This window comes from Mercenaria mercenaria, chromosome 4, assembly GCF_021730395.1.
Source record: "Mercenaria mercenaria strain notata chromosome 4, MADL_Memer_1, whole genome shotgun sequence".
Taxonomy (NCBI): Eukaryota; Metazoa; Mollusca; class Bivalvia; order Venerida; family Veneridae; genus Mercenaria; species Mercenaria mercenaria.
The window spans coordinates 92,148,822-92,173,253 of record NC_069364.1 but is presented as its reverse complement, the minus strand read 5'-3'; the positions used below and the strand labels follow the sequence as shown (position 1 = coordinate 92,173,253).

General features: G+C 36.2%; 2 protein-coding genes across 2 annotated transcripts in view; one reads left to right on the top strand and one right to left on the bottom strand.

Annotated features, from left to right (window-relative positions):
• The first annotated feature begins 747 nt into the window (after positions 1-747).
• On the top strand, positions 748-24,249 carry LOC123552443 (glucose dehydrogenase [FAD, quinone]-like). Its single transcript, XM_045342111.2, has 12 exons — positions 748-1,184; positions 7,603-7,736; positions 8,147-8,355; positions 9,832-10,021; positions 11,445-11,579; positions 12,148-12,269; positions 13,322-13,489; positions 14,702-14,852; positions 15,656-15,804; positions 17,627-17,810; positions 18,923-19,145; positions 22,276-24,249. The coding sequence occupies exons 1-12, from the start codon at positions 1,156-1,158 to the stop codon at positions 22,451-22,453; spliced, it is 1,872 nt and encodes a 623-aa protein (XP_045198046.2). The 5' UTR covers positions 748-1,155; the 3' UTR covers positions 22,454-24,249.
• LOC123552442 (uncharacterized) overlaps positions 23,438-24,432 on the bottom strand; it is a 30,708-nt gene continuing 29,713 nt past the window's right edge. The window contains exon 20 of the mRNA XM_053542331.1: positions 23,438-23,606. Coding sequence (XP_053398306.1) covers positions 23,438-23,606 — 169 coding nt within the window. The remainder of the gene's footprint in view (positions 23,607-24,432) is intronic.

Sequence of the window (24,432 nt, the reverse complement as noted above, 5' to 3'; positions counted from 1 at the left end):
AAAAATTAGGGTAAGTAGGTCGGAAAATTTTTGGGGGGGATTTTTTTTATATTAAGCGAGACTTTTCGGAAATATCTTTGTGTCCAAAAATGAATAGAAATAAGGGGTTATGCCTTTAGAGCATCAGTAAGTTGATTTTTAAAGCATAAAAAGTGCAGTTTTGCAACTTTTTGTTAAAAAGTTGAAAACAATATCCTCCAAGGCCATTAAAACATTTAGGGTCGGGCGAAAAATTTAGGGTAGGTCGGGATACCGGAAACAAACAATTTTTTTACGCCTCAGCAAGCGCATCCGTGCAGTCTGATCATGATCTGCACTGTCAGTCAGTATCTTTTCGATAAGCACCCCTTTTTACAGTTAATGGTACTATCCAGATTGGAAGATGAACAAGTTTATTATAGAAATTTAGCAGGGTAAGGGTTAAGCTTTCCGTGCAGGCCTTAATAAATTTCTCAGCAGAAGTTTTCGACTTTAGATTTTAGATTTGAACCAACCCAGATAGAAGACGGAGCATTGCGCTTCTTAATTGTTTAATTGTTTAATTACGCATTTGTCTACTATAAATAAAATTTGCAGACAAAGTTTTACAGCTGTGTAAGGCGGTGTTTATGTAAAATCCTTATCATAGAAAGTTATTTCAAATATTCAGCTGCAACATCTAAATACATTTTTCTCAGATTGAAGTTGCTTCAAGAGGCTTATAAAATCATAAATACAAATGTTTGCAGACAAACAGAGGCCCACCTGACGTACATACTGATAGAAACAACATTAAACAAGCACTTGATAAGTACAAGAAAGATTGGGTATCTATTTACTAAATCTGACATGAGAATACGCCGCGGTTTTATACCTGTGGTAGATAGAAATCACCTTTCGGTTTTGTTAATTAGCAAGAGCGTTACCTTGAAGCCTAGTATTTACCTATGGGCATCTATGTTATATTTTCACATTTTTCTTTGATCATGTATGTGGAATAAAACAGGAAGTATTGCGGAAGTAAACGGTGTTGAGTTGTATTATTAGACTCCTAGGGGGAAGGAAGTTTTTTTTCGCGCTATACACGTGCTGTGCACGGGGCTTAAGACTCCCGGGCACTAGGATTGCGGTCTATTCAAACGGAATGTAGCGGACTTGAACGTGGCATAACTAAGTATGCGGTACATGACTGGAGAGGAGCTAAGGTATGAATTTCTATAGTCTATTAAACTAGTACCTGTGGAATTGTCGTTATTAATTAGTTACAAGTTTAATAACTATCAGCTCCCAGACACGTGAAGTCCATAAAAACAATACGAGAATCAATCCTGAAATATATATATATATATTAAATAAGAAATATGTAGCTGTATGTATAATTATTATAATACCATGCTGTATATTTTCACAAAGGTTACAAGTTTAACTGTTCGACTGTTCCTAGAGTCTGAACAGTGATTATGTCATTATGTTGAATTCAGGACATCTTTCTAAAATGCAAGACATGTGTTCTTAGGAATCAGCTTAAGGTGGAAACATTTGAGCCGCGCCATGAGAAAACCAACATAGTGGGTTTGCGACCATCATGGATCCAGACCAGCCTGCGCATCCGCGCAGTCTGGTCAGGCTCCATGCTGTTCGCTTTTAAAGCCTATTGGAATTGGAGAAACCGTTAGCGAACAGCATGGATCCTGACCAGACTGCGCGGATGCGCAGGCTGGTCTGGATCCATGCTGGTCGCAAACCCACTATGTTGGTTTTCTCATGGCGCGGCTCATTTTTACTTCTGTGAAACAGACTTCTTATACTTATGCAAATTCAATTAAAGTTTATACAGTTTTGCAGTTTGTAAATGAAATTTCACAATTTTGTGGCCGAGATTCAATTAGTAAAAGAGTAAAACCTGAAATTTTGGCAGCAATATATGCAACATTGATGCAAATATTCGTATCATGATTTATTGTCTTTCTCTATATTTAACTGAAACCATAACACAGTAAAGATAATGGAATAACCTTGATCGCGGCAGATTCCTGTTTTTCAAGATAAATTATGTGGGGACTACTTCCTACTGCAAACTAAGAAGAGAACTTAGGTACAGTTCCCTAGATTCCGGATTTTTGGGATTTCCTTTTTTTTAAGCAGCCACAATGTCTGTAGCCAGGGTCACGTTGAGAATGTATACAGTTTATAGCTGTGTCTGGTTATAAGAATAATTAGGAACCTATAGGGCATTACAACTAAGTTCCCTTCTTAGTTTGCAGTTGGACGTTGTCCCCATAAATCTTGTAAAACATGAATCTGCCGCGATCAAGGTTATTGCATTATCTTTACGTGAAATGGTCTCAGTTATAACTCGAGAAAAAACAACAAAGCATGTTTCGAGTATATGCATTTTGTTGCCCAATTTTAAAATTCGCGGTATACTATTCTCGGGTTTTAACCTATTTCACTAACTGTATCTTACTTGGTCGCAAATTTGTGCTATTTTATTAATTGTACAAAATTCAGTTACTCTGACACGCATTAACATAGCTAAGGTATCAGGCCTAAATTCATTTCGACTGAATAAGATGAGTTTTCATGTCTGATATCTATTGTGAGTTAATGAGGAATTAGTCAAACTGGTTCTTGACAGGTATAAAGAAAACACCTGCTCCCAAACTCTATCATCTCTAAGTGAAATAACAAACCATCACAAATGCCAAACTAAAAGAACAAGTTTCACTTTCATTCCCAGGCACTACATGCGTTGTAGTTCTTTTCTTAATAACGAAATAAGTTTGATGATGAACATCCTACCTAATGATGATCCTTAACTTGGCCATTAAATGCTTCGGGCGCACTGCATGAATGTAGTAAATTACGAATTGTAACCACTACACTGACTACACGACATTGGGACGAATTGTACAGATGCGTTATTAACAATCAAGAAATGTAATGTAATGTATAGGTTCTATGTTCATTTCAATCTAGACAGAAGATTCTGGATTCGGTTTTTTTAAAACGGGACGAAAACGTTTTAATAGGAGATATAGTTAGGCCGCTTAATGAATAAAAAGTAAAACAATTATTTTTTAATCCTATACATACATCACTAAGACGAATGCACTATTTCTTACTTAGATTAGTTTGTTAACAGGCGTATGATATATACTAAGAAAATGGTGTCCTTGGAGAGATTTTATCTACCCTAATTGTAGAGACTTATTTACTCTTGGCAAGTGTTGTTACCAGGAAATATTCTCGTCTGTATAAAATGACTTATATTAGTACAAATAGGTTACAACATAATGACAGCTTCGTGCATATTGTGCAATAATGCAAAGTTTCAGTAACACTGCATTTACGTAGAAATCTTTGCTAAATGTCTAAAATGGCTTGTAAATGTAGAAGTACTGAATCTTTCTTTTGTTATGAGCACCGCATTGCATATTTTAAACAACTGTTCCATGCAGCTTTAAACGATTTATTTACAGGAAACAACTTACAAGATTTACACTACAAAAACTATAAAACATTACACATAACAAACGCCGTATTGCCTGTACTGTTTATTTTTTCTAGCTATATAACCTGCAAACATATCTCAGACTTACGTATACTCTCAAAATAGCATCGTGGCACCACTTGTAGTAATAAATCATGGATTTTATGTTTATTCCATATTTCGTTAACATCAACGATTCTGATTGTCTAAATAACTAATATGCTGTTTATTTACATTGTACATATAATACTAATTGTTCAGTAATTGCCTCGTGTTGTGCTTTCGAATTCTTTGTTTTTATTTATAATTATTTATAGTCGCCGGCGGAAATCCTCCAGTAGACTGTTAGTAATTTTAGTAGATACAGAAGACTCTCTGATTTCAAAACCTCTGGTTCTAAAGCGTACCAGGCGTAAAACATCAATGTATGGAACTCACGGGCTTGAACTCACGATCACTTGTTTCGTTGTCAGATATTGTTACCGTTGGACCACTGAGTCCTCTCTGATGCTTTGATGTATTTGATAATGGTTATAAACAAAAATGCCCCGGTCAACCATTACCAATCAAAATTATTAGATTTGTCTGGTAAATCTGATAACGAACGGTACTAAACTCGAAACGCGAAAACTAGACAGCTCGATAAATTTCACCGGAAAAAATCGACATTACAGCAGGTGACACGAAACATTTACTTGTGCATGGAGCTGTCTTGGTGCGGATACCAGTAGTAATGTCATGTTTGCGCCTTTTTTTCTGTCACGTTGACGTGTTCTTGCCTTGCTAACACGCTGACACGACATGGTGACATTTAAAACAAAACATATTTAACTGCAAATAGTTACACCATGGAATCTAGAGATGGTACGAAGTTAACATATTGTCATGTCCTAGTCTCTAAGGTCTTATCTTGTCTGTTCTAATCTTATGTCGTCTGCGCTGGTTTAATTTGCCTTGTATGTCATATCCTGTCCTGTCCTGTATTCTATACTGTATTCTATCTGTGTTCAGACGAACACCCTGTGTTTTGTTCACGGGAGATAACTCCAGAGCCTATTCAACATTTGGGTAATTATGTCCCTTTTCTTCTCATCTTCTCAAAACACTGGATAATCAGAGCCAAAATGCATAAGAGAAATGGATAAAAAATATAAAAAAAATAAGATCAATATCTAGTCAGTGACCAGACTATTTACTCTCCTGCGCTGACCTGGTCGGCTCTTTTCTTTTGTAGAAACAATCTTCAAGAAAATACAGTGGGTTTTATTGTTTGAGAAAACTTTTATGCGAAGAACCTAAAATTATTCACCACAAATACAAAATACTTGAGCTAGAATAATAAACGCCTGTACAGAAACACTTCAGATCAGGTACATAATGTTTTTGTATTTTATTTATTCAGTTTCAGTCTAGAAAAAAAATCAATAACAATTCTGTTTAAAACGAATAAAACCAGTATAAAGAAATGGGATTGACGTCATCAACACAAAAATTTAGATAATTGTGAATTCGGTTAAATGATAAAAATTTATTTTTGGAATGAACGAGATTTGAAATCGGCGAAGGAGCTGTTCATAAACTGACACAACGCAATACTGTAACAATAAAGTTGCCTTCTGCAGTTAGCTAACACCTGCATCCAACTGTTTTCACATGAGAGATTTTATATCTAGGTTTCAGCTGTTTAAATATTACGGTGGTATGTTTAGGACATGCATTTATTTTATTTAAGATTAAATTATCTCGTGCGCACGACATCTTATTTCGAGCATACGACATCTTACATCTTATCTCTAGCGCTCGATATCTTATCTTGTGCGCATGACATTTTATCTCGTGCGCACGACATCTTATCTTGAGCGCACGACATCTCATCTCGTGCGTACGACATCTTATCTCGAGCGCTCGACATTTTATCTTGTGCGCATGGCATTTTATCTCGTGTGCACGACATCTAATCTCGAGCGCACGACATCTCTCTCGTGCGCACGAACACTTATCTAGAGCGCACGACATCTTATCTCGTGCGCACGACATCTTATCTCGAGCGCACGACATCTAATCTATAGAGAGAGCCCTTTATGTGTATTTAGGTCATCAGTAAAAGCATACGGACAAATAGATAATTAGGGTCCCGCCTATTCAGAGGTTATTTAAACTTCCCACAAGTACAAGTTTATCACATCATTTAGGAGAGCAGTGCGCATAATTGGTCTATCTTTAATATTAAATGAACATAATTAATGATGATTGCTTCAGGTTAGAATAGCAACAAATCGCAGTCCAGCTGCGCATATTGTCAGAAATGTTGTAAAATTGTACGCATGAATTAAGGGGAAACGGGGAAATTCATTCATATATGGGCCTATATACTAAATCTTTATTTTGTCAAGGACTTAAATATATTCATTTGCGTCATCACTGAGTTTTTGCTGCCTTTTTTATCAGTTTGCGTATTTAAATTACTACCCTGCAAACCCGTGAAATGGCTATAAGTATAAACGTAACAAAAGCAAAAACGGTGGCCGTATGTTTTTACTGATGACCTGAATACATGTGCACAAAGGGCCTTAAAATATATAGATAAGATGCCGTGCGCAGGAGATAATTTAATCTTAAAAAATAAATGCATACTGTAATATATAAACGACCGTTTTTTTTTTTGTTTTTTTTTTTTTTTTTTTTTTTTCAGTTTTCGGTAGTCCAGAACTAGGTTTCCTTGTTTCTTGAGATCAAATGTTTGCTCGAAGGGGAGCGGTGGCCTAGTTCACATACTTGTGGCCTAGTGGCTAAGGTTTCGGCCGCTCATTCCGTGGGTCGATGATTCAAACCCCAATGAGCGCTAAAAAGCACTTGACTTGAAGTGATCGTTTACAAAAATGAAATGTTGACGGCAATTTGACACCGTGCAGTCATACTTGTAAGATAATGTAGCATTGTAAGCGAGTGTAAGATTACTTAAAATCGCCACCGGCAGCCCATACAGCGACTCCTCCAGAAGAGGCTCTAATTTCAGAACCTTCCCTGGCTATTGAACGGGTCGTGTATAACGACTCTTTTCCAAATGTACGTTATTTTTTTAGTTCGAGGAGTTGGGAGGGGATCAAACTTTCTTAGTAATATTTCAATGAGTACTCGACATACAAGTTTCATTGTTGATAGTCTTTATTTTCATCTGCTTCGGAAATAATTACATGGTTAATGGATTTGTTCCCATGATGAGATATATATCCCATTCTCATTACCTAACATTCCTCAGCTAATCGGATAAAAGGAAATCGTTGAGGAAGATTAAACATAAATCGGCCAGAAAATCTTTTATAAAATGATCATTAAAGAGTAATGTATATGATAATGAGAAAATCGTTCCATGACAACATGCTACTTCCTGAAAAACAAATGTTAGGTAAAAAAGAAGTATTTTTTATGACACAAGTGAGATTTTGTGTATGTACGTTGGATACCTGCAGCTTTCTTATAATGTATCGGTATTTCAGTTATTTAACTTACAGTAATTGCAGTGTGCAAATCTGCGCACATGAGAAACTTCAAATCAAAGCCGTGTAGCAATCGATTAAATTATCGAACGATTTTAACAGGTGCTTATTTGATACCGTAGATAAAATATATAGTATTATATATTTTCTACAAAAACGCTTATCCCAACCTCTGTACATGTATTAAGGAATGAGCGGCTGGCAAACATTATGATAACTGTAGACAATGATAGGTCATAATACAGGTACGAACACTGGAAAAAAATCTTATTTCATTCCTGGAGTATCATATTACGTTTTATGTAGTATATTTGCAATTTTATTTGAAATTTAGAGGGAGGAACAACTGAGAGAAAATAAAATTAATTAATCGAAAACTGAAGGAAGACTGTACATATTCCCTCAATCGCTGTTATCAGCGTCATCAAGATGTTATGCAGAGTTCCCTTCCCCAGCCCCGCCCCAACCCAGTTACAAAGAAAACGAGTAGCGCTTGTGGAGATTGTTTGATGCATCGTGCAGCGTACAGCTTGTCTTAAGATGTCTACTTAGAGTTATAAACATTTTAAGTTATTGAAATCAAACAGACCTCATACCATGCATAACTAATACATTTGTGTTTTATATTTTCAGGAAGACGCTAGGTTGGTGGCTGGTGCTCTCTGTTTTCGCTGCAGGTGTCGGTCTCACTTACATGCGTACCTTAGATTCCTCTCCATTCGGATATATTACCGTGAAAACCAACGCCACGTATGATTACGTCATTGGTAAATATGATACGTAATAGAATACACTAAAATTGAAAAAAAAAAAACTTTTAACGACATAACTCAATCATAGTACCATTTTTGAGCCTTAATTATAAGAGCTCTGTATGACGCAAGTACTGTATGAAGCATAGCTAAGACTGCAAGTTTAAATTACGGATGGAAATGCGGTTGTGTCTCCTGAAATGGCACTTTTAGTAGCGTAACTGTGCGGTGTATATATACATGTATGATCCATGCTGTACATGGCAAGAACTGCGAATTAGTCCAATAATGAACTCTGATATAGAAGAATGTATTTGACAATATAAATTTTGATATTTCGGGGGGTACATTATCTGTGTTTTGCAGCTACTTAACCGATATGTGAAAAATACGTTACAATTAGTGAATTTTGTATTGTTTTACAGTGGGAGGAGGGACCTCGGGCAGCGTATTAGCTAGCAGACTCTCCGATGACCCCCGACTTACAGTGCTCCTCCTTGAGGCTGGTGGAGAAGAATCGATAGATATGTGGAACCATGTACCGCTATGGAACCCTATACAGCACGGGTCTCAAGCTGATTGGGGGTATCTAACCACGCCTCAGAAACACGCATGCAAAGCGGCAAAAGGCCAGGTAATGAGATGATCCATGACTATAGATAATTGTTTATTATCTCAGTAACAGGTGCAGAAATGATCAGATAGCCATCCAACTATTAACCATACAATAGGTTAATAAAACGGTACCTTGACCTGCAATGCTGTATTCGGCTAGAGTGGATATTGCCAGGTTTTAACCCCCGAGTGTAATTTTGTCTGGCAAAATTCACTCTAGCCGAATACAGCATTGCAGGTCAAGGTACATGTACTACTTTAATGACACTTTTGTACATAAACATACACCTAGTTCTACTGATATATCAGCAAAAATGTGACTGAAAACCCTGACAAAAAGGCTGCTATTATGTTACTGTCATTAACAGACCAACGCAAACAGGCTGCTATTATGCTGCTCTCATTAACAGACTCAGTCAAACACACTGCTATTATGTTGCACCTCATTAACAGACTTAGTCAACATATTGCTATTATGTTGCTGCCATCATAGTAAAAGACTCAGTCAAACAGACTGTTATTATGTTACTCTCATTAACAGACTCAATCTATATGTAACTTGTCTTCGTGAATTTTCATGTAGATTTATTCAGCTGTCACAACATCAGTATTTAGATAATGGACCCGTAATGACAATTTCCGTTCGTTTACGTATTATTCTAATATGATTTCGGCAATGTCCGGTTGTTATAGCAATAAATCTGTTAAGGCCGAAGGATGCCGAAATCGCATACGTAAGTTACGTAATCGCACGGAAATGGCCGATTGTCATTACGGGTCCATTACCTGAAAGTGCTCTGTGTCAACCGTATAAAACGTCCCCCTTTACTTGTGTTTGGTGTTGTCATATCTGTTGTCCTTTAGAATCATGACGTGAACTTAGTGATTTTAAAAATGAGCCCCGTTTAAGTTGGTGCTAGAGTGTCAGAAGTGTTATATTATGACCAGACTCAGTCAAACCGAGGCTGATATTCTTCCTAAGTATATTTTGTAGATTTATTAAATTCTTGCAAGTTCAAGCTTTTTGCTAGTGTTCTTGTTCTTAATGACGCCTACTTACTAGAATACAGAATTTATTATGATGCACAACTGCCAACTGTTGCGCTGCAAAATTAATCAGCGTATGTAAGCATGCATTTGTATGTAATTACGTGAATGTTTTGTCTGTGACTGCCATTTGAGCAACAGTATATTGCTCTTCCACTGTTCAATATATTTAGACGGGCGTGCTACACACTACTCATTAGGTAACTGTACGTGTGTACCTAGTCTGGCTACCGACTAGATATTCCTTTTACAAAGTTATTTTTCCTAATTTAATTGAACAAAACAGGGAGTCGGGCTAGTGTGTACATTAAAAAGAATAAAACTAGCGATGTTCAACTAATTTCATTAATTTTTCGTTCGCTACATACACATTTTTGTTAAAACTTTATATAAATCAAATATATCTTGTGAATGTTTTCCTATCTTTATTTGGCTTGTTTGTTTCCAGAAATGCGCGTTACCGCAAGCTAAAATTCTCGGCGGATCCAGCTTGAACAACAATATGCTATATTCCCGAGGAAGCCCGCATGACTTTACCACGTGGCCCAGCGACACGAGTAAGACGTGGTCGTGGAAAAATATTCTGCCGTATTTCCTCAAGTCGGAAGATATGTTTGACGAAGATATGAAACTTTCGGGTAACTACTTTTGATATGTCTGTATAGTAATATCGTGGTTTACTAACACAAAATATGAAATAAGCATTTTTTTATCAAATTGAAAAGGTAAAAAGTATATCAACGTCAAATAAAAACAGCCTATTTTATTTTAACAGATAAGTACAAGACATGTGAACTCCTGTGGCAAAATTATTTATTTAGTCAGTTTCACAGTAGTCTATAATAGAGTAAATATATATTGATCTAGCAAGTTTTCTAGAATCTGTTTTAAAGGTGACTCATCAACCGAGATTACGTTGAACCTTTGACATACCTTAATGGTCGAAATGAATAACAATAATGAAAAATAAAAACAAAAATATCTAATTAAGGCTTTGTGATCCCCTATATTTTTTTAATTTCAGTAGTAATATTAATAAATGCAAAGATGTTTGGTAAACTCATTGCCAATATTGATGTCCGTCCCAGTATTTTCGTACATTGCCATAGTCAAAAAACAAAACACAACAAAAACAAGTCCAAAATCATTGCCGAACTATAAGCTCAAATGAAATTGTTTATATCACATCGAAATGTTCATTGCGTAATAATATGGATCTAACAGTAAGATAAAATAGAAAACAGATCAATTCTTTTACTAAATGACCTGAACGTAAGAAAAGTTTAAATGTGGTAGATTAATATTGATTAATTATCAATGGTACAATCTGTATTAAAAGGTACAGATCATTGCAGAGTGCAATTATGCACATAATACAAAAGACAGATACTTATGTTTTGCAGATAAGAGATACCTGTGCAGGACATGTTGTTATACAAAAAAGCTCTGTTACGTAAATGATGATTTTTTTTTCCATCTTCGTCTCCTTTCATTGATAGTTTAAGTTCTAGTCTATAGCATCGTCATTTAGGTTCAGGTTAAGTATTATTAGGGAATCGATAGGGAAGGACGAAAATCGGGATCGATCCCTCTACGGTAACATGCGATATATACCGAATTAGACATACTATCGACTTAAAAAATGTGGTCTTCCGGCACGTACACAGAGCGTCTGACTTCGGATTTTTTGGAAGAATACGATTTTTCCTTAATAAATGTGTAATAAGCGTCCACATAACTTGTCCGAACCGCACCGTCTTGCTCATCAGTACAAATATGTGCAGTATTGTTTTTTATTCCAAAATCTACCTTTAAATTGATACAAACGTATATTTCTGGGCAAGCTAATGGACTGTAACGATTCCCGTTTGAGGCAATGCCTTATTTCATATTATACCATGTCATTTTAGTCCGCTGTACCAGTACAGTTATTTACACTTGGCCAAATATCAATACTTTTGTCCATGTATCTGTTTTTGTTTAATGTCCATGTTCGTCTGGTATGAACCAAGCCAGACCCTTTAAAATACACACTGGAAGTCGGTTAAATATGTTTTCCAGATTATCATTCCACAAATGGACCCTTGCCAGTATCAGGTCCTGCGTCGGAGGTATCGGACCTACACCAAATGTTTCTTAGCAGTGCACGGGAACTTAAACACAAAACCATTGACTGTAATGGACGGGAAAGTGTTGGTAAGGTCTTAATGTATCAGTTTGTCTAGTTTGGAACTATACGTTCTAAAACATAAATCTGTAAAACTACATCTGTAAAAAGAGTTTGTGCCACATTCACCGAACACTCTAAATCTGCCACCTTTATATAGGGACAGAACTGTGTGTAATGACAACTCTTTGGAAAAAAACAAGTGTTTATATCTGCCTTTGAAATAAGTTAACACTTGTTTCAGCATTTTATCCTATTATACTTTATATTTGATCATTCATTATAATTATTAATAAAGTTTTAGAAGCTTTAAAAAACAAACGAAGATTAGAGTAAAACTACTTATGTAAAAAAGTTGCGGATGTAACGAAATTGAAAGCAGGGCTCCTGTCCCAAAAGGCGGCCTAGCTTTTCGCAGAACTTGAAAACTTCTAAATGATATAAATTTCATCTAAAATTTCGCTGGGCCATAAGAAAACAGTATACGATTACGAGGTCGTAATCAGGTCGGCTTTATGTATAGAATTTTAAAATGTATAAACTTATTTGTGCTTTTTTTATAATGACATTACAATGTATATGGATGTTCTTTCACAGGATTTTGTCGACTTTCTACTACGGTTAAGGATGGCGAACGATTCAGCACTTCGAAAGATTTTTTGCGACCAACTATGCACAGGAAAAATCTACATGTCACAACCCATGCCATTGCTATAAAGGTAATGGAGATAATGGAGTGGTATGTTCATGCCAGTGGTTCTATCACACTGTCATGTTAGGCTGTTACACCTGTCCGGATACGGCATGAATATTCATAACTCTTTCCTCTTTAGTTCCTTAAACCGGACTATTGCATTGCGGAAGGCACAATTGAATGTATTCCCGAATCCCGACGTCACTTGTTTGAATCTCTTGGCAGAAGCGGAATTTAACCGCTCTCAGCATAACTCACTTCACTTAAAGACAAGAGAACGGTCACCATATCATTACAAATATTTTTTTATGGGAGCTTATTTTACAACTATTGCAAATGATATAAAGTAGAAACAGAAATGCCTAATATAGTTAATGTTCTGTTGCAAATGAATGTAATTAATTAATTAATTTTGCATTTTGAGTTTTTGACCTTGTTGTTGCCTTAATTATTTCAAAACATTTCTGAAATAAGTTCTATCGCCTTCTGATGTTGAACTTATGTGCAATTTACTGCTTTCATTAAACATTTTTAATGAATTACTGAATTTTCACTGTGAAATATTTCTGGTGCTCTGACAGTATATTTTCACTGATACGGAACTACACAATAAACTAAAACCATTGAAAATACATAAAATAAAGATAAAATTTGTTTGTTAGAGATTTTTTGACTCGTTGCCACGCAACGTTTTTAGATTGCTTACATTTTACTCACGGCTACACCACTCGTGAAGAAGATCTATCTGGTGTTCACTAGAAGAATTCTTAAACTCACAGACTGAGCTTGAAATCAGCCATAGATCAGCCTCGAAATGCTTCAACACTTGATTGGTCGTCTCTCAGAAGTATCTTGATAAAAATACCGCGTTCTGTCAGCTTTATAATCTTGGAGCCCAATATCATACATGTTCTGACTTAGTGGGAGTTGAATAGGAATTGTGTCAAGATACGTACTTGTTTACATGTACTTGTAGCCCATAATAGCTTAGTATACCAGCCTTATATGTCTGTAGCATCGATGTACCATGTGTAGATGCACTGCTCCCTATATATTTTGGAAAGTCTTTAATTTCAGGTTTTGATTTCGAAGAACAAAGCTGTAGGCGTGGAGTATGTTAGGAATGGACAGAAACGTACAGTAGGTGCTAATAAGGAAGTCATACTTGCCGGTGGTGCTATCGGCTCGGCTCAGCTACTTATGCTGTCAGGTGTCGGGCCCAAAGATCAATTGACCAAACTTAAGGTGAGTTTATCAGTTGATATTCGATATTGTCATGTACAATTGTCCAAACGCCGGCTGTCGATCAAACCAATAAATCGATAAGCGATCAACCAATCAATGCGCTTGATTCGACGCACACCTCTAGACGGTGTTAATGTAAATATTACCCTCCGACATTGCGATCTCGACAATGATAAAAACAATGATAAATTCCTTTTGAAAATGATTATATATACAAAACTTATTAGAAATGGTAAAAAGGTGTCAGTGGGGACTTTGCAAGTCCGATAGTCGCTTCCCAGAACGCCTAGATTATCTCCTTTCCAAAACCTAAGTAAAGTTTTGAGAAGTGTCTTCGCTGGATTACATATTTGTATATACAATGGTATTAATATATTTAGCTTTCACCTAATTCACATTTCACCACCCGGGCGCCGTGCGATAAATTAGTCTAAATTTGGCATCGTAGGTGGCTACGGGCTACGGTGTATGTGTTCACATTAAATACGGGCATCGTGCATTTTTTTGTACAAGCCGGGAGAAATTCTTACAGACGCTGCGCGGAGATTATACGGAAATCGTGCAATTTCAGTGCAGTTGCCTTGCAGTCACCGCAAGCTTACAACGGAAATCTTACGTGCTGGAGATGACCAATATATATATATATAACCATCTGAAAAATGTAATGCCATATCAAGGCCGCACGGACTTGATGAGGCCGCTGTCGGGTTGCCGCGCGATGATTGCTCAATATCCGTGCGATTTCATTGGGTACTGCAGCAAGCAGGAACCTTGTGGCAGCTGTGCGAGGGCCGTGCGAATGTTTCATGTGTCTACAAACTCCGTACGATTTCTTTTTGGCACTATGTCTATGGAATATCGTATGTTGGCTTCACGATCGGCGCGTGGCCTCCTAACGATGCCCGTGCGGAGATTGTGCAATGCCACCTGCGACATGTCTACGGTCTAAGGGCTACAGGCTTTCGATTAATTCAGATATGTATAACTTTTCGCTAAACAGAATTAATTATTCTGTTTTATCTGTCCGAATTATTGACCAGGGAAAATAAAATAAGTCGTGGATAAAACTGTTGTAATAGGATTATAGTTCTTGAGCGCATTCTGTTATGATTGGCAGCAGCATTGCCTTAACCTTAATTTCGATGAAACTGTTAAGTGATAAGAGACCCATGTCTTGAGTTTGACAAAATGTCCTTGCGTTTTCCTTTTCAGATTCCAGTTATCGCTGACTTACCAGTGGGATCAAACTTGCAGGAACACGTGGTATACAAGATGGATATACAAACCAATGAATCTGTGGGAGTCACTAGGGAAATGGTGTTTAATGCAGTCTCCTACCTGCAATATTTAGCTTTAGGGAAAGGTATGTCTTAGTGTGTCTTAAGTTAGTAAGTTGTTGCACAGAAGACTCATAAGAACTTTCACTGCATACTCATTTTCAAACTCCCTTAAATTACAGTGGGGCATCAAACTTCAATAGTTTTCCATATTGGCGTTCAGAGTTCATATTATGGTATGTGACGTTATTTCTTCGGTCAGTTTATGTGCGTCGTCGCGTTAAAAAGTTCATTAACAACGATATTTTAAAATTCCCACGAGCTAAAGAACAAATTTAGGTTTACGATTTAGTTTAGATGCGTGTGTAATGAAAATATAATACGATTTACATCGAGAAATATGCACCCTTTAAAATCACGCAATATTTCCATTACAGAACTGGTGTGTATCTAACGATCATCATTACGGAATGCATTTACTGTTTTATTCGTGAACATTCGCCTAATGTATACGATTACAGGAATACAATTTAAGTGAATACATCTTTGCTTAACATAATTTAATACGAATGCCTAAATTAACTATATCAAATGCCGGGCTTCTTTATCCGACTAATTAAGATCGCGAACGATCGAATCACCTGCTCCACAGAGTTCACTGTTCTAAAATTGGAGACTTCTTTCATGTCAAGAAGTAACCAAGCACGTGCGTATGCATGATCAGTGGTTTTACCTAGTTGTCAGCCCGTGCCTTAAATATAAACCGGGCGCCACTTCCTTCAAACAATAAACAGTAAACCTTGAAATCATTCATAATATGATTAGAATTGTGTAGGTGTTACTTATAACTGACAAACAATATAAAATGACTAATTTTTCATTGTAACAGGTTGGTTAGCAACCAGTGCAGGCATATTTGGCAACGCACAGCTCAAGATGGATTCGGCATCAAAACTGAAAGTCGCCGATGTTCAACTTTCTTTCTCTGCGATCTCAAAAAATCTAGCAGAGGAGAAGAAAGAAGAACCGAAAACTAAAGTATGTATAGACATATCTATACTCTGAGAAGTATAATTTGTATGACATTAACACTTAGCCTGCTAAATTTCTAAAATGGACTGGTCCATCATTCAATTTGGGCAATATCTCTTATTATTCAAAGGAGTGTTCACTGAAAATTTACTGGCTGAATAGCGAACAATGCAGACCGTGTGCAGGCTGATCTTGGTCTGCACTGGTCGCAAAGGCAGAGCAGGCTAAAAGTTTAAAGTTGTACACGCACGTGTCTAAACGCACGTGAAGTTTGTCAAATATGTAGAAATGTTAGCTAAACCTTTAGTCACGCAGTATATATATTGTGGAATTTATACAGGAATTAAATTTAATCATGAAACATCAAGTGGAATGTTATATATTTATGTTTCTATTCTATTTTATTTTATAGAGCCAGAGATCGGCTAACAATCACAGATTTATGATTTAATAAATGTGCAATGCAACTATATAAATGCGCCGTACATGAATGTTAATTTTCTGTATCTCTTGCTGTTTGCATGAAAGTATAGTGTAGATGAACTCTAACAACATTATTTGGCAGGCTTGTCTGCTTATCGGATCAGTTTGAGTGAAACGATCTTAAAGATGTCCGATTTCGACAGACGTGAAGAAATATATACTCCCAAATGTCTATGAATAAGAAAAATAAACGCAAATGTCTGAAAATTCTATCAGTTTATGATTTCAGTTTGATGTCAGTTTTCACATGATACAGAGCAACCTGTCCAGAGCAAACACTTCGGGGAACATCAAATATGCGAGATTGTTGCTCTGCGAGGGTTAAATTACAAAGACTTTTATCAAATGGGAAAGAATATATCTGCCTTTATGAAGAGGGTTTTGTTTTTGTTAACCTTAACCTAGCCTGGGAAGCCGTTGATAATATTTGTGCTTTGTCAGAAGAAATCATACCTAATATTTATGCATTAAAGATATCACTTAATTTGCGCTAATTAGTGTTAATTGGCAATCATCGAGTTTCTGATAATTTGCAGGTAGAAAAAAAGTTAGAAATTGTCAGACTGGATTCCCAGGCTAACCTTAACCCTGCTAATTTTCTAAAATGGACTGGTCCATCATTTCTTTTGGGCAGTTCCACTGATTATTCAAAGGGGTGTTCACTGAAATTTTACAAATTTTACTGACTGAATAGGGAACATTGCAGGCACGGATGTGCAAGGTTATTGTACTGCGGGGGTTAATTTGCTAAGATTTTATCTAATGGGAAAGAATATCTTTGCTTTTATAGAGAGGTGTTTGCTTTTTGGAAGTGTCGTTATTATTTTTACGTTCAATGGATCAGTGTTGAAAAAGGAGATGGAGTTTAGGATTATTTACTTTGTTTAATATATTACCGTAGAAGGCTTGTTACTGTTTATGTAAGTTACACGAAATTTTATGCCATACCCATGATACATACAGTTAGCATGCTTTGTCTTATACTAGCAAGACATTCATTACCATAAAATGTTTGACACAACCATGTATTTTTAAAAAGAGCGCCTCTTTTGATCAAAATAAGTGAGTGCAACGTCTGTGTAGTATTAATGATCATAAATCGACATTATTCGGATCGATATATATATTTGGAATAAGCAGAAAAGTACAGTTAAATTCTTAATATTTTGCTTCGAAGTTCACTGCGTGACTAATACTTGAGAATGCTATATTGGATAGTGTTAGGTAATTGCATATTCAGAACAGTTTACATTCTCAAATGTTCCATTCGTCTAAAGTTGCGGTAGGCATTGTCCCATTATTCGGATTCCAAGTTCACTGTCTTCTCAATTGCTTTCCTTTACAGACACATTCCTCCACACCACAGAGTAACGCTACTACAGTCGCCAATGGTTTTACGATAACTGTCGAACTGCTACATCCCGACAGCAGGGGAAGGGTGAGGTTAGACTCTAACAATCCCTTCGTACCTCCTCTCATCGACCCCAGTTATTTATCCAACCAAAAAGACATCCAGACCCTCATTAAAGGTGATTTCATTTTTGTTTAATTTTATCTTTCGTTGGTATTATTTACAGTTATGTATGTTCACCCTTTCTATATTTTGTATGCATGTTTTTGTACAGACAATTGTTCTGCAATTTTATTCTTAAGTTTTGTATGATTTAAAATCTAACTATATTACATTTGTGTACTTTTATGTCTCTTCCAACGTCTGTATCTTCAAAAGGTAGCTTTTTTTTTAGAAATGGCATTATGCAACAGTTATAAGTCAATATGTAACGTTTTTAGTTTCTGTTTAGATTTATTTCTAGGCATAAGTTATCATTAAAACTAAAATTAAAGGTGGATAATCAGATTTTGGCCATGTAACGGATTTGTTCGAAACTTTAGCATCTGATCATTTACACTCATTTATGTTCACTTAACACTTAATACAAATTAGATTTTCACTGGAAGTATTTTTAAAATTTCATTTTCCTATCCTGGTTGCCCAACCAAGATAGAGTTATTTTATCATAAGTATAAATTTGATAAACATACTTTGCCTAAGGAAATGTATAAATATTAGACATATTGTAATATATTTGTAAAATATTTGCATTAAAAAATATGTATTTAGATGGAATTCATTAGAAACGCAAGTTTGAAAAATTATTATTACCTCCCTTTGCCTATCTTGGTTGCGCAACCAAGATAGATTGGAAATAAATGAATTCAGAAGCTACACACAGCTTTAAAACTTGAATTTTGGTTCAGATTGTTCAATAGTTGATATGTCTATCAAATGCAACTGTAAAACTAGACATTGTATCGAAATAAAAAGAAATACCCTGCTTTTTATATACTTTCATATTAAAGGGGAGTAATTACAAAATTTTATAAAAATAATAAAATATACATTTCAAATAGGAATCTAACTCTATGTAATCGGTCTTTTTGTTCCTTAAATAATTCTCTACCAGAATATACAAAAAGTAAAAAATGTCATTAAATGTTGTTTAAATGTGATTGACCACCTTTAAGCACGTTGGACTTTCTATTTTTCTAGTACACAGCGATAAATGTTATAGCTTTCAAATCATTTTCACCAGTGGTCACATTTCTGAACAGACGCTTTTTCTGCTTTTTTCTTCAACAGCGATAAAAGTTGCGCAATCATTTTTATCTACATCGTCTTTTCGAGCAATCAAAGCACGACTATTTGACAAACCATATTCCCCGTGTATCCAGCACAAAATCAAGAGTGATGCATACTGGGAGTGCGTTCTACGTCATCAAGCTGTGGGCAATGGCCAGCTGACGTCAACATGCTCAATGGGGTCAGCAGGCAGCGAACGAGCAATTGTTGATACTTCCTTAAGGTAATTACGTTAATATTACGTTGAGGGTTACGAACATCGTATCAAACAATCCTGTTATATGACAATTTCTCTGTAGCAATTTTGAATGTATAAACAAAATCATGAAAATACATTTTGGATGGGTATGTTTAGCAGTTTTTACCCCCATCATAATAATTGAAACTTTGTTTATTGTTTAATCCTTTTGACGCTTCAGTCTTCAGTTGAAAACTTAAAACTTTTTAGACGAGCGATCAGGCGTTGTTCACACAAAACTTACGTTAAAACATGTATATCTTTCTACCAAAAAGGTGTCATACACTTGCCATGCCCTTTGTGTACTGAAATTGGAACCTAATAAAGGGGCTACCATGACGTAGTACAGCGGCTTAAATATCTCGCCTTTCTCTAAAAACTGCAAATGTCCGTCTGCTAGAATTACATGAAACGATATTTATCGTGGTTTTCAGCCAGTTTGTTTAAATTTGTTTGACCTTAAAGGTCGTCGCGTGCAAAATAAGGTAGGGGCAGGCTGACTTTGGTAAAACAAGGTAACGATGAATACTTTAGTAATATGTTTACGAAGCAATAATTTTATAAGTTAAGTTCTAGGTCCTGTATCTAAAGTGTCAGTTGGTCAGTAACTGGGTGCACCTTATTCAGATACAGTAATATATTTCGTAATTAAAAGTACATTTTAAAGTTTAAAACATTTTGGAGACAAACTCTTAAAAAGGGTCATCAAATTTCTTTATCCTCAGATCGCACGTCGACTTCTCTAAGAATGAAGAAACATGCATAGTGTCCTCCCCAATTGTGTTTTCCAAGAATAAGTTCATATATGGCCAGATTGGCTAAAACTATGATAAACTTCGTTATGTGCAAATCTAGTACTCGGACTTTATTAACTGAATTGAGCAATAGGCTTTTAACATTTCGTTGAATATAAAGAAGTATTTCTTGTGTGTTTTGAAGTGTCCAGAAGTGTACCCTGTCCGGAATACAAAGGGTGTGTCAATAATGTAATACACATCTTTTGGCGGAAATATATTCATAGTGAAATCTACAACAAGATCTTTCAGAAACATAAATCTCAACCAGTCAAAAACCGGAATTATTATTTTATTACATAATAGTAAAATTGAATGTACTCCATGATCCCAAAGGACCAGAAAATATGTAACAACACTAAGTCCAAGGAGACATGTTTACATGTTGTTTAATCATTTTTGTAAAGAAACGTTTCTATTTGAAGTTCAACACTGATAGGAACAAAAGTTACCTCAGAGCCTATAACTACAAAACCATTTAGGCCACTAAATTTCTTATCCATCTTTCTTTTTTTATTATTATTATCATACCAAATTTATATAGCGCCCTTTTCATGATCAATTTCACGTTCAAAGGCGCTTTACATAATTCAAATGCAGCCACACAGGGCGCATAATTCATCCTCTACTAGTACAGACACAGAGCGATCTGACCAGAGGGACAGAGTGAGACAAAGCCCCCACGACAGAGAGATCAGAAATCAGATACAGGCTTGTCCGGCTAACTTAGCCTAGCTCGTTTCGAATAGACAGTCTGGTTCTTTAACGTGCCCAGTGTATAGCACTGATACACGCAAGGATTGCCTGGGTTCCTGACCAGTACACCTCTAGTTGGGTGGGAAACACTGAAAAGCGTTTCAGAAAATTTCCGAGTAGCTGCCGGGGATCGAACCCCCGACCTCAGGATTGGAAGGCCAGTGTGCAAACCACTGAGCTATCCGTCTTTAACAAAGTTTACAACTAGGATAACCGCCTTTTTTCAAAGTTTTACCGTATTTAAATAGCATTCCAGCTTAAGTGAACCATGTCACAGATTTTTTAATAAAAAGATTTGTTTCAACTTTATGCCCATTTTACATATAGCCTTCTCTCTTCACATGATTTCAATATATATTGTGATACGATGGCCTCAAACAGGCAATACTGTATGAAATACATTAAAACGATTATCTACTGGGGCTCCTATATAGCCATAAAACTGATGCTGAGAAAGACATTAAATTCCCTTTAGTGACCGATATCATTTTGTATATACAATCAGTTTAGTTTTGTTTTTACATTTTTAAAACCCCTGTTCAAAAATGAACAGGTGTGTGTACTTTCTAAACTCAGATATAAACAAGAGCTGTCTCCATAGGATGACACATGCCCCCGATGACACTTTGAATGAATAGTTATGGCCGATGTTAGAGTTTAGGACCTTTGACCTACGGACCTGGGTCTTGCGCGCGACACGTCGTCTTACTGTGCCACACATTCATGCGTAGTTATTTTAAAATCCATGCATGAATGACAAAGATATTGACCGGACACGCCCATCATTGCACTATCATGGAATATGACCTTTATCCTTTAACGTCTAAGTGTGACCTTGACCTTTGAGCTACGGACCTGGGTCTTGCGCGTGACACGTCGTCTTACTGTGGTACACATTCATGCCAAGTTATTTGAAAATTCATCCATGGATGACAAATATATGGACCGGACACGAAAATTGCGGACAGACCGACAGACGGTTCAAAAACTATATGCCTCCCTTCGGGGGCATAAAAATAAGACACAAACGTTTGATGATTAAAGTAAATAAATTTCATAAAGCGTTATCGACCACCTTAAGTACATTAGTTGTGTAGTGTCAGGGTAGGCGATATAGGGCCATACTGCCGATGTTGTACATCCTGTTCGAGGGCGGGAGGTCGTAGGTTCAAACTCTGTCCACGTCATACCAAAGACGTGATAAATGGCACTATGGCTTCATCGCTTGGCGGTCACAATTAAGAGAATAGTAGTATCAGCCCAGTGTCAGTATAATAGTGACTTCATGGGGTATCATGTCACGTTTCTATGGCGTGATATTCCAGTGAGAGAGCACTGTAATGTTGGGCATTGTGCTCACAGCTTCAAGTAGATATTGTCGCTTATATGACTGAAAAAAAAATGTAGAAAATGACGCTAAACCCGAATACACACAAACTTTAATTCATAATTAGAATAATAAATGCGAATGACAGCGGAGTGATTGACAAGACTGACTGTCAAATGATGAGAGTACATTGTAGTAAAGCACCATTTATTAACATATACTTATTTGTTTTTGAAAGGGTGCGGAACATTACCAGTCTAAGAGTTGTTGACGCCAGTGTGATGCCTTCAAGCGTATCTGGAGATATTACAGCCACAAAGATTATGATAGCCGAGAAAGCCGCGGATCTGATACGGGGACACGAAAGTGTGAGATTTTATAGAAGACTGTCAGAACGCGTTTTGGCATCCACTTAGTTTAGTTTCAATATTCAGTAAGATGGAAATTGTGTTAGCCTTTCTCCGCATGCTTTTAAAGTTACAGAGTATAACATATCCTAAATGCGGCGAAGAGGATAAAATCAAAGCAGTAAAAAGTGTGAAATGTGAGTTCAGATATGGAGAGATGCCGAGCACGCACGGGATAACTGAATGCTATGGATCGATGAAATAGAGACATTCTTAGAATCGACAAAGGCGTTGCCATTCTATACCATGTGTTAATGTGTCATGACGTTGAACGAGTTGGAAAAAAGTCCTAAAGTGAGAGCTTGCTTTATGTACGAATGTCTGACCCATCTGTTTACCTGCTTACTTATGAAAACAACATGCAAACGGTCAACAGGAGATACAGAAGTAGTTAAGTTGAAAAAAAGTCCGAAATAAAGAACTCCTATTTTTTAGCGTTATTGTACATAAATCTGAGACGACATTAATTCACTTATAGAATGTATTTCACATACACGTGCTGATATAGTTGTGAACTATTACTATGCACCGCTTAATGAACTGCCGCTGATTAAAGCAAGTTATTGCGATATATAAGTCCATGACAGAGTGGAAATGTAAAAGGTATGCCGACCCGGCCTAAAATCATGTATATATTTAACTGTATGTTCAAGATATGCAGGTTATCGATAGATGTACAATTTGTTTGTGCTCAAAGGTCGTTTAATGTTACATTAGTACCATGTATGGTGTATCGTAGTCTAAACAATGACACAGTGAAACTGACAATAATAGGGAATAACGCATTTAATAGGAATAATTTTGATTTCTGCCATACTTCTGTTATATAAGAATTGATGACGTGGCCATACTTTATACTTGTTCTGTCCTCGACTGTTATGATTATAATCAAGATTTCCTTTCCCATAGACACATTTCAGAACCATAGGGCAAAGTCGGTGAATTCTGGAAATATGCATCACGGAGTACGTGTACTTATACAATCTGATCCTACTATAACTTTGTATCTGCGTCTCCTTTCTGTTCAGTCTTTTCTGACACCTTGTCAGCATACCCATTTGATTCCATCTCTATCGCCGACTTTATCTCATTGCTTGAGCCATTTTCGTTCATGTATGCGTCATTCACGTAAACGTCTTTTTCGTTTTCCTCCGAAACTTTCCTGCAGAGAAATAGTGTAAAATTTCATGAGAAATTGTTTCATATATATAAAAAATTATGTATATTATTTTTAAGGTTGTGGGTCTGTTATGGCAGTCGGCAATTTCCGTGTGGATACGTATTCTTCTCCTTAGGCGACCCGACATTCTCCGGACGTGAATTAGCTCGACAGTACATGGCTGTCCGTAAAATACCGGAGAATGACAAAATCGCCTACGGAGAATGAGTAATTACGTCCACTACCTTAACAGTAACATGAATACAAAGATATTAAAAGTGTGGCTGTGTAATCAGCGTTTATAGTGTTTAGATAAAGTTATATATTTTCTGTAAAACTAAAATATAACATGTCACAATACCATTGCAATTTTATGTCTTTACCACAATTTATATCTTTACCCATTTTGCATTCCATGACCTAAATATAAAATTATGAAAAAATACAAATAAAAAAAAATGATCTAGATACCTGACCTATCCATCCTATGTAGTTGTGACAATATATTTTGATCTTACAAAAAATATAATGTATTAGGTGTACAATTGAATTCAGTTAATTTATGTTTTAGTTTAAATGTCGTGTAACGAACAGTAGACCTGTATTTTGTTAGATAAATGTATTAAAACCAGATTTCTAATTTCCAGTACATTCATGTTTCTTTTTACGCCGTTTTCTTTCTATTACAACAACACTTATATGACCATTTTCGGTGGGTAGCTGGCAGCTGAACACAAGTTCAACCAACTGCCTGCTATTTGTCAGTTGCTTATCTAAAATGTAAATGCAAGCTGCATTATTTATGAAAGTCAAATGAATTATTTACAAC

Bases quoted from the DNA above. Each gene is read 5' to 3' on its own strand.
- LOC123552443 (XM_045342111.2), top strand. From the start codon at position 1,156: ATGCGGTACATGACTGGAGAGGAGCTAAG. The intron at 8,356-9,831 runs GTAATGAGATGA...GTTTGTTTCCAG, and splicing joins GCAAAGCGGCAAAAGGCCAG to AAATGCGCGTTACCGCAAGC. The intron at 19,146-22,275 runs GTAATTACGTTA...TGTTTTTGAAAG, and splicing joins ATTGTTGATACTTCCTTAAG to GGTGCGGAACATTACCAGTC.